The following is a 10,913-nucleotide window of genomic DNA, read 5'->3' on the forward strand; positions in this document are numbered from 1 at the left end:
ATCATTTTTTTAGCAAGACATTTTACAATGAAAGGTCTTGACACTCGTTTGATTCAAAATTAGCTGCCCTTGTGAATCTTTGCTAGATATACAGCATTTGGATTTTGTTTACATCATGGATTTCCATGTTCTTTTTAGTCAAGTACATCGTATTGTTTTCATCGACATTAGTGGAGGTTCCTAACTTCCTCCCGACTGCCGCCACCAGGCTGCTGACAGGTTGGCACGTAAATGTAAACACGGTGGATGGATTTAATCTTCGTGCCAGTAAATCCGGCACAATCTTCAGCTCACAGGAGGGGCAAGTGATGTGTACTTTGGAGATCATTAGCAAGACAATAGGTGACGCACACAGGGACAAACAGTCACTTCCAAGTCGGAATGGTGTAATATCTCAAATAGATTTGTTTATTAAAAAGAGACGTGCACTTGAACAAAGACTTCTGTATTTACAAGTTTAAAAATACCACATGCGATTGTTCTCACACAGTTGTACACAATTGCAAATGATTAAAACAGTTCATATTCTACATATAAAAAGGTGCTTAAGTTTGTCTATCCTTTTTGAAGTTGCATATTCTAGTACTCAACATCTTCAAGAGAGAAAGCACAGTTAATACCATGAAGAACTTGATGAGCTGTGGGGCACTGATAAATCCTTTGCAGTTTGCTGTTTTCCTTGTTACGACGGACTAACCCATCATTCTGGACAGCTCTTGTCGCTCTCTGAAATGACAGTCGGATATGGGATTCAGGTTATTGTTGTGCAATGTAAATTCAACACATATAACATCACTTTACAAACTGCAGTATCATATTTGAAGCCACAACAAAAAAAACTGAGAAGCCACTTGGGAGCTGAAATAGCCGGCCTGTTTCAGGGAGCCAAGCCTAAAGAAGCGGCTCTCGAAAAAGAGGCAAAATTCCCATAAATGGTTTGGTGAGATTGCTGTTAGTGATCAGGTCTTGCGTTATCTACGAGGAAGCCTTTCCCGATGTTGGTCGCAATCAAGTGGTAGGATCTTGAGGATCACAGCAACGAAGCAAATGAGTGGCTATCTCCCATTCAAGGGTTAATTTAAGGTTAATCATTAGTTCAAGAGATTGTAATTCTAGTATACTTACCTACTATTGTTCACATTAACAAACCTTAATATGAATAATTTTAGTGTATTATTATTATTATTATTATTATTATTATTATTATTATTATTTTAATAGTAATGTGAACATTTTGGACTTGGACATTTTGGTCCATCTTTAAATTATTTCCTTGGCATTGACTAATTTTGCAATAAACCAACAAAAACCTATTGGAAAGTTTTTTTGTGTTTTTTTTCCGGTTTTTTTCCTCAATAAGTTTTCCCCAAATTAGCCTCTTAATTCCTTCATATGAATTTTGTTTTGGAAAAAAATATAAGTTATTAACCTAGAACCACAGGAAAAAAAAAAGCAAAAATTCTCAATTTAAAAAAAAATAAAAATTGAGAGGTGAGGTTTTGAGTTCAATTACTATCCTTTAACTCATCAGAAAAAATGTTTTAACTGGTTTAGATATTCTTGAAAATTTTAAGGAGATTCAATTCAAGAGGCTACTGTGTGTTAAGTGTAGTTGCCTGTATGGACCTTAAATTTTATATACGTATACAAAGGCAATAACTCTAGATTTTTAGTGACAATGTCAATGAGGTAATATTAGAAACTAAGTATGCTGGAGTTCATTTACTGTAAATGACAACATTAAATGGACAGTTGGCTCATTTAGCAAAAAAGTTCATATGTTGTCTCAAACTAATTTGAGTTAATATGAGTTAAATCTAATTAATTAATTCTATAATAAAAAGCTCAGAGCTCAAGGTAGTGACCAATCACGGGTCGTCGTCTTCTGGGTGTAGTCAGGTGACGTGAGCAAACTGAGCCATGATTGGCCGTTAACCTGAGCCCTGAGCACACGTGATATCATATTCAGTCGACCGCACGTAGCAAAATGTGTTTTAAAGGTATCAATTGTACATGAAAAATTATGAAGTTAGCAAATTAATTATCGACAAATTATTTTCCTTTTCCTGCTGAAAATGACTGAGTCAAGTATCCCGTTAACATTTTTCCGTTAACACTGCTGTGATTGTGTCCAAATTGATTATCTAAAGGCAACAAAAACTAACATTTGAATTCACATCTTGTGATAAAGCAGACATGCAAACCACTATTCCATCATTGGGCCTCTTACAATTATTATACTTCTATTATTAAATGATTTTTGCATCAAAATGAATGGTTCAAGAAAAACATAGTGAAAGTACAGGCACTTAGACCCACCAAAAAAAGGATGAATTTTTGGGGTGAGGCATTTATTTTCTCAAGCGGACATTGTACCTACTGATTATTAATTGTGGTGTATTTCAGTTAATTAAGCGACTGACTTGGTCAGAATATTAGAAACACCTGTCAGTATGATGCATTGCAGCTAACCGCTGATGAAGTCAAAATGCCAAGTTTTTGTAATATACAAAAATGAGACCAAGATAAAATATTTGTCTTCACGATGAATGTGATGCATAAGTTGAAAACTAAATTGAAATCCTTGTTTAAGTCTGAATATATTTGAAGTACTTGGGAACACAACTACAATCTACCACTTCATACTTACTCATAAGCATAAGAGGGGTTGATGATACGTTGCAGATCTTGAAGGTGCTGAGCAATGCTGACTGTATGCACAGAAAAATAATACATTCATCAGTCAATTTCACCGGCAGGACATTGCAAGCAATGCAGGCTTTTTTTTATTACCTGATCCACCACCTAGACCACCGGTCCTCCCTGTTCCAAGTGAAGATCCACTTGAGGTCCCTCTCCCTATTCCACTTCCTGGCTTACTTTGTCCTGTGTTACTGTTGCTTGACCCAAGCCCAAAAAGGGAGAATCCAGAACTGGATGACCCACTTGATCCAAGGCTGGAGGAGCTTTTTAGACTTGAGGTCGGTTTATTATTTAACCCAGACGAGCCAAGACTGGAAGTGCCCAAACCAGATGATCCTTGCCTGTTCGATCCTAACCCAGTCGAGCCAAGACCAGAGGAACCTAATGAGGTTGAGCCTAATTTGTTTACTCCTGACCCAGCTGAGCCAACGGTTGAGGAGCCCAAACTAAGTTTATTTAAACCTGACGCAGATGATCCAAGGCTCGAAGACCCCATACCTGTTGATCCTAATTTGCTTGATCCTGACCCAGTTGATCCAAGACTTGAGGAGCCTACCCCGGTTGATCCTAATTTGTTTAATCCGGATGCAGTTGATCCAAGACTTGAGGAGCCTAAGCCGGTTGAGCCTAATTTGTTTAATCCTGACGCAGTTGATCCAAGACTTGAGGAGCCTAAACCGGTTGAGCCTAATTTGTTTAATCCAGACCCAGAGGAACTTAACCCTGTTGAGCCTTGTTTGTTTAATCCTGTCCCAGTTGAGCCAAGACTTGAAGAGCCCAACCCAGTTGATCCTAATTTATTTAATCCTGACCCAGTTGAACCAAGACTTGAAGAGCCCAACCCTGTTGAGCCTTGTTTGTTTAATCCTGTCCCAGTTGAGCCAAGACTTGAAGAGCCCAACCCAGTTGATCCTAATTTATTTAATCCTGACCCAGTTGAACCAAGACTTGAAGAGCCCAACCCAGTTGATCCTAATTTATTTAATCCTGACCCAGTTGATCCAAGACTTGAAGAGCCCAACCCAGTTGATCCTAATTTATTTAATCCTGACCCAGTTGAACCAAGACTTGAAGAGCCCAACCCAGTTGATCCTAATTTATTTAATCCTGACCCAGTTGATCCAAGACTTGAAGAGCCCGACCCAGTTGATCCTAATTTATTTAATCCTGACCCAGCTGAACCAAGACTTGAAGAGCCTAACCCTGTGGATCCTTGTCTGTTTAATCCTAAACCAGTTGAACCGAGATTTGAGGAGCCCAATCCAGTTGATCCTAATCTGTTTGATCCTGAGCCAGTTGAGCCAACACTTGGATTTAACCCATAATTTGAGGAGCCCAACCCAGTTGACCCTGGTTTGTTTGATCCGAAACCGGGTAAATTTGAGGCAAAACCATTTGACCCTCCCCTTCCAAACTGTCCTACACCAGTTCCCGGCAAGCCACCGAATCCAGTCTGAAATCAGATTAAAGTAATGTTAACTTAGAAAAACAAACTTAATTGAAAATCAATGCCATGGTGACAGCCCACACACAAACGTACCTTAGCCATGCAGGACATGTTGAGCTTCCTGACTTGCTCGTTGAGATGTTCAACTTCTTTATTTTTGTAATTGACACTGTTTTCAAGAACTTCAATATCACCTCTCAGCCTTGTTTTGTCCGACAGATGCCTGTCAACGTCATTGTCGTGTTTCTTCTGAAGCTTCTCTAGGGTCTGTCTGTGCTCTAGGATCAGACCTGTGCGGTTTTGACTGCATACGCGGTAGTCATCACGCCGTCGCTCGTTCTCAGCCTTCAAGCGACTGTTCTCAGACTGGATCTCCGACATCTGATTACCGAAATTATTCAAGTAGCTCTGGAACCTGTCCTCCACCTCTCTAGACAGACTGGTGCAGTTGGTGCGGATCTGCTCTAGGTGCTCCCTCTGTTTCTCACAGGTGAGCTGGAAGGCAATGTGAGTCGGGAAGAGGGATTCAATCTTCAGCAGAAAGGCTCTTGAGACATTGGAGACGCCACTCAAGGACTGAACAAAATCTTGTTTGCATTTTTCTTTGTTAAACTCAATTTGTTTAAGATACATTGACTTGTCCCTTCTTAGATGGATGGCCTCCAGGTTAAGGTTGTCCCTGTCTTTGGCAATCTGTTCCATTTCCATCCTCATTCTCTGCGTTGTCTGTGTAAAGTTGGACTCCACAAGTTGAAGTCGAGCTGTCACCCGCTCCATCTCAAATCCACAACCTCCAGTCACTGGCACAGTTCGCATGACTTGGATAAAAGGGGAAAACTAATTTTAGCTAACTCATTATACCAGAAGGTGAATTGAATTGAAGAAATATGCATTTATTTTTTTATATATTCATAAAGTGATTCTGGGTGTCCAACTAAAAAATGTTCCACTTACTGGTGGGTTGTTGGTTATTTGTAGGAAAGCGGGCCTGGGTCTTGCACATCACCAGATCCATATTGGATTGTTGCTGTTTGTTTTATAGTAAAAGAAAATGAAAACCAATCATCAAAACAGTAAAAACAATTGATGACATTTGGTATACCATGACATTCTTGACTGAGGAACTAGAGCTTTGGCAAAAATACACATCTCGTTTAGAAAATGCAACAGTAGTACATCTTCACCAAATGATTAGAAACAATTATGTGAACTTCTACACCACTAAAATCTATAACATAATACAATGCATATTAAAATACATAATATGGCAACAAAACCAAGAATATTAATGCAAAAAAAAAAAAAAAAAAAATGGTGCTCACAAAATTCTGTTTTTATCGTTCAATTGGCTCACACTAAAACATATTAAACATACTCACCAGCCTCCTGTCCAGGTCTTGAATGAAGATTAGAGACCTGTTTGACAAGAGTCGAATTTTCAGCAGGTCCCATTCGTTGCGGGTCTTCTCGGTCAAGGTGACATTGAGTAAGGTCGTCAGATTCCTCCTCTGTTGCCTGAGGGCGACGTTCTCAATGGACAGTCGACTGAAGCTCTCCTCCAAGTCCTGTATGCGTGTTGTTGAAGCGGAGTCCTGCGTCTTACCGTAGACCAAGAAGAGAACCAGGCTGACTATGATGAGTGACTGAATCAGTGAGGAAAAGAAGAAGATGATCTTCAGGTAGTAGCCACAGCTCTTGCCCTTCGAGCGATACCGCATCTTCTTTTGGGCCTGAGGGCCGGCCTTGGACACGTGAGAGTAGCCGCTGCTGTACATGGGTGCTGCTCGCCCAAAGAAGGTCCAAGAGAAAGAAGCACAAGTTCCTCCTAAGCACTCTGCAATCCAGATAACATCTATGAAGACCCAGGCTTTTGAGGGAAGCTTGGGAGAGGCTTTAAAAGGGCTGGTGCCCGTTTGTCTGACAAAGTGTAAAACACTACAAAAATGGACCAGACGTTTCCTTTGTATGGCGATGAAAACATGAAAATCGATCAGATTGTGGGTGAGGTGTAAACATGGGTAGGAATTTATAAACTGCTTGGCCGCACACTTCCCATGATGGGAAGTCAGCTTGACGTTCAGACCCCTCCCATCATCACTCTCAACCTACCATAAGGGGTGGTCCGACTTTCTGGGATAGCACACGTTTGTCTCTATGCATACATGTACAGGATGCATTGTGGTAAGATGTTTTCTTATTAAAATCACATCTTCAGCCTTTTATTTTGTTTTAAAGAACCCCACTTGCCTCTAGATGTGATTGTGATTTCCATGCAAACTGGCATGAGAGTTGACATTCACAGAAAACACCTTCAGTTTCTTATCTCTTAATAAAGCCATCCATCTCACTGTGCGAAACGTTGCCCTCGTCCATGTGCCAAAAACATTTTTATGGGATCATGAACAGCGTTTTCCGGTGCACAGTCACCGGGAGGACAATGGCTCGCGTTGTTCTCGATGGGAGGCTCTTTGAAGCATCGAGTCTCAGTCCAACATGATGACGTGGGTAAGCTGCCCTCTGTCTCACAGGACGCGTGCACACACACGGATTCTAAATGAAAAGTAAGGGCTTGACAGTAGCAGTCACCACTTTTTTTCCTGCCAGGCATTGTTGACGTGCCAGACCTCATCTTGACAGGAAGCAGTAATTCATAGAGATGTTGATGGCCAAACGTTTCTAATGTCCTGGACTGTAGATAAAAAGGCGCCAACAAATGGCGGATATTAAGAGAAAATGCAAGATATAAACACTGTGTAGATTTAATTGAATTGTTTTTTTGGGTTGTTTTTCTAAGTTCATGACGATGTTTGTCAGGAAGATGCACAGCGCAGCATTCCTCCCTTTTTGAAGATCTATTCAATGTGTCGTTGCTGAAACGGTGTTCATAAATGACAAACGTCGTTTCTTCCCCTCTGCGTATTATATGCAAGATTAACTCATTCACTGCCTTTGACAAGTATACTTGTCAATTGTATTTTTTAGAGCGGTGCTAAATGGGGGCGAATCTGAGCATGCTCCACTGTAAATATCAAACTTGGAAACAACTTTACTGATGCCCAACCACCGGTAGATGACATCATTGCCCCATTTTATAGGAAATAAACACAGTTTCAGAGTCCATGGGAGAAATGGCTGTATTTTGGCAAACCTACATTTTTCTGCTGTCAATTATAAAAGAACGGGACGGGACAAAAAGTAGGGAGTCTATTCTGTTATTTGGTAGATTCGGTTTATATATAATTATTGAATGTAATATCACGTGAGTATTGGAAATGTAAAAATTTTCTATAATGACTGGCAGTGAATGAGTCAGTTTCATTTTGTTTCATTTTATAAGTCAATGCCAAGAGAAGTAAAAAACAAGTTAAATCAGTGAGTCCTTCTTAAATACTGTAATTTAAAAAGAACCCAATTGAGTGAATTTGAGATTTTACTTGGGGAGGTGGGGTAGAAAGTGTGCATCCTTTATTTGTAAACAAAGGCTCACAATATACACAGTAAATACTTCAGTACATAAATTAATTTATATATCTGCACAAATATATTTTTTTAAAGAGGAGGACCTCCGTTTTTAGTTTTCAATTTATGGGCTCAGTGCTTTTCATGCAAATAAATATAGATTAGAGTATGATGACTTTACTATGACTTACAAACAACATTTGGGTTATGCTCCCACCGTTGGGAATTAAGACTTTAGACAAGTGTGGATAGATGAATCACTTTCATAGTTATATGCAATTTCTTTTTGTTCAATTGAATTAGGTATTGTGTAATTCAAAATATTAAATTCACAAAACTGTGTGACGGGCACACGTTCATGCGGCGTTTCATATGCTTTGCTTACCCTTCTACAAAGTGTAACAGTAGTCAAGTGCAAGCAAGCACACAGTTATGGATGGCACTGCCACTCAGTGGAGCACTCAGACAATTACAGCTGAAAAAATTTTATTTACTTGGGCCACATTAGGGCATCTAAAAAATATTTGAGAGACTATTAACAACGGAGAAAGCAACAAATCAAGTATAGTTGTATATAATGATGATGAGGTTTTTCTTTGCTCGATGAAGATTGTATAGGCGCATTGCAATTATCCAAAACACAACATATTCTCATAAATTGTTACACTAACGGTGATCTTACACCGTCATAAAAATACACTAAAATGTAATTGTGACAATAGCAATAATTGAAAGACCATTTTATAGATCAACTGATCCGTTGATAACGGATTCAAATAAACCAAAATTGGTTCTTCTTTTACGTATTTACTGACTCGCACCATTTCGCTGATGTTTATTTGAACAGCAATGACAGAAAACAGGCAAGTTTCAGTATGTTGGGATCACACGGTCTACCTCCAAAGACATTTGGCTAATTTTTAACTTGCTCTGAAGACTCTGGTTACTCATATCACAGACACATGCTACATCAGGTGACTGGCCTGAAGAAAGAGCTCTCTGTACTGTGCATGATAGGGAGACAGGCCGAGAGCGCAGGGAAAGTGATAAATACTTCACGAGCTTCTCTTTTTACACACAAATAAACAGCACAGTGCGAAATAGGTAAACGGGCACAGAAAGAGTGTGGGGCATGTGGGCATTTTGTTAAATTGCACGTCATCCGTTGATTTTGGCCTATTAACATGGAGCTGCTTTAAAAGTGTTTCAGCATTAACATGTTATTTTACATGTATATTTTGTTTTAATGCATTTTTTTTTTTTTGCTGTTAAACTACCGTATTTTCCGCACGGTAAGGCGCACCTAAGTGCCTTCGATTTTTTCAAAAGCTGACCATGCGCCTTATAATCCAGTGCGCCTTCTATATGGATCAATATTGAGCCGCAACAGGTCTCGCTGTCAAAACGCTATCGGTGTCCCTGCACGATCGGTGACGCGCATGCGCAGAAGATCCCACCATCTTGGATCGCTAGCCAATACTAATACTTTACCTTAGAGAAAATAATAAAACAGCTTTTTATTCATTTTGGGAGTGAATGGAGTTGTCAGAAAACTGGTTTGTAATCTATTAAGAAAGTTTGACTGAACTGTTTGACTGTTTTGTTGACATTCCCTTTAGCGCAGCACCATCTAATGGATGCATAACGTAACCCCAGCCCCTACTGTAGCGCCTTATATATGGAAAAAGTTTTAAAATATGTCATTCATTGAAGGTGCGCCTTATAATGAGGTGCGCCTTAAAGTGCGGAAAATGCGGTACTTCTTCACTTGTCAACCGATTGAAACCATTCCAACTTCAACAAGTTCCAAAAATTCACGCTTGGCAGTCTATTATTTTTCCTCACTCCTAACATACACGGTTTTCCCACAATTCAACATTTTCAACCCAAAAATGCCCCATTCAGTTCCAATGAGACATTCTATAATTCACTTCCATTCAAAATTCTCTTCATTAAATTCAACTTGGGATCCATTTTCCCCTATTCCCACAGAGCAAAAATTCCACATTTTTCAGTCAAGAGTGCACATTTTTGACCGACAAAATTCCTCACTCATTTCATGGGAATGGATTAGGGTTAGCTCTTATCCTTCCTATTCAAAATTCATTAAATTAAATATTTCACCAATTTCATACAATTAAAATCATTCATTCCCACATTTATTAAAAATTCCACTCACATAGAGCACATTTTTTCCAAAACCATTTCGCCTAATAATTTAACATCATTCAATGCATGCATTTTAACCACTAACACTCAATATTTTTCAATGTAATTCCAAATCATTCAATATAATTTCATCTTTCAACATTACACTTCATTCAATATGATTCTACGTTTCTATATATATATTTTTTTCATTTCACATTTAGCATAAGCAGAAATCTAGTTTCAAATAAGACGCAATATTTCTGAGAACTAAAACATCCAAGGCCGCGCCATCATTCATGATGTCAGAATATTATGCAAGGTGTTACTGAAATTTTTGCCTAAAGCAGGGGTACACATGCAACTTTTTAAACACTTTAAAAGGTGAGGGTTTGGGTAAATTGTTTGGGTTCAGATGCAACTGCACATAGAATTAATTAATCACATTTCAAAACAGGTCTCACTCATTTGTATTTCATTGTGTTTTCTTAACACCTGTTTTTCATGTAATACCATGCGGCTGTGCTGGGAATTAACAATAGCTTTAAAAAAAAAAAAAAAAAAAAAAAAAAAAAAAGGATTGTGGTGTCAATGGTGTGATGTAACTCTCTTTAGAAGTGGCTTAAAAGGCAAAACGGTAATGCCTAATAGTTAATCCCCCCTCTTCTATCTCCTGGACGCAGCAGATGTTTTCCCTTTGACCTGCACAAAAGGCTTCTGTTTTGGTTTCTCGGCTCATCTTTTCTGCAAAGGTCACAGGTCACCCTGGTCTCAGGGAGGAGTTGTCACGGCAAGTCTAAACAGCGACGGCCATCGTGGCGGAATGAAAACGGCGAGAATGACGCACGACGCATCACGATTACTTGAAGTAAAGACCTACGTTCCATAGGTTGATGTGGTTAAAGCAACGCTGCTCACACCCTGAGATTGAGTTACATGTCTGGATGCTCAAGGGAAGAGAGCTGGCCTAACTTAAGACATCCAGTCATGTGGTGGGTGGTGGGGCGGTTGGTTTTCCATTTGCAAGAGGGACGGGTCTCTATACAGACCTTAAAGGTTAACTCAAATGTTAAGTGAATCAATAGCTGACTTGAGCAGGGCCTGCCTTACCCCCGAAATGCCACATGATGAGGTTAAATGTCCAACAATTTTGTAG

General features: G+C 39.3%; 1 protein-coding gene across 2 annotated transcripts; it reads right to left on the minus strand.

The window, feature by feature from the left end:
• Positions 1-379: 379 nt before the first annotated feature.
• plvapa (plasmalemma vesicle associated protein a) lies at positions 380-10,310 on the minus strand. Of its 2 annotated transcripts, XM_077517629.1 has the most exons (7): positions 5,530-10,310; positions 5,105-5,177; positions 4,244-4,968; positions 3,376-4,156; positions 2,794-3,315; positions 2,651-2,711; positions 380-726 (listed from the first exon to the last, which is right to left on the minus strand). In XM_077517629.1, exons 1-7 carry the CDS (start codon positions 5,923-5,925, stop codon positions 693-695), a joined length of 2,592 nt encoding a protein of 863 aa, XP_077373755.1. In that variant the 5' UTR covers positions 5,926-10,310; the 3' UTR covers positions 380-692. The 2 variants fall into 2 exon arrangements, with proteins under 2 accessions (XP_077373755.1, XP_077373747.1); XM_077517621.1 differs by having other exon boundaries at positions 2,794-4,156.
• Between the last annotated feature and the right edge of the window lie 603 nt (positions 10,311-10,913).

Source organism: Festucalex cinctus, chromosome 1 (genome assembly GCF_051991245.1).
Source record: "Festucalex cinctus isolate MCC-2025b chromosome 1, RoL_Fcin_1.0, whole genome shotgun sequence".
NCBI classification, from domain to species: domain Eukaryota; kingdom Metazoa; phylum Chordata; class Actinopteri; order Syngnathiformes; family Syngnathidae; genus Festucalex; species Festucalex cinctus.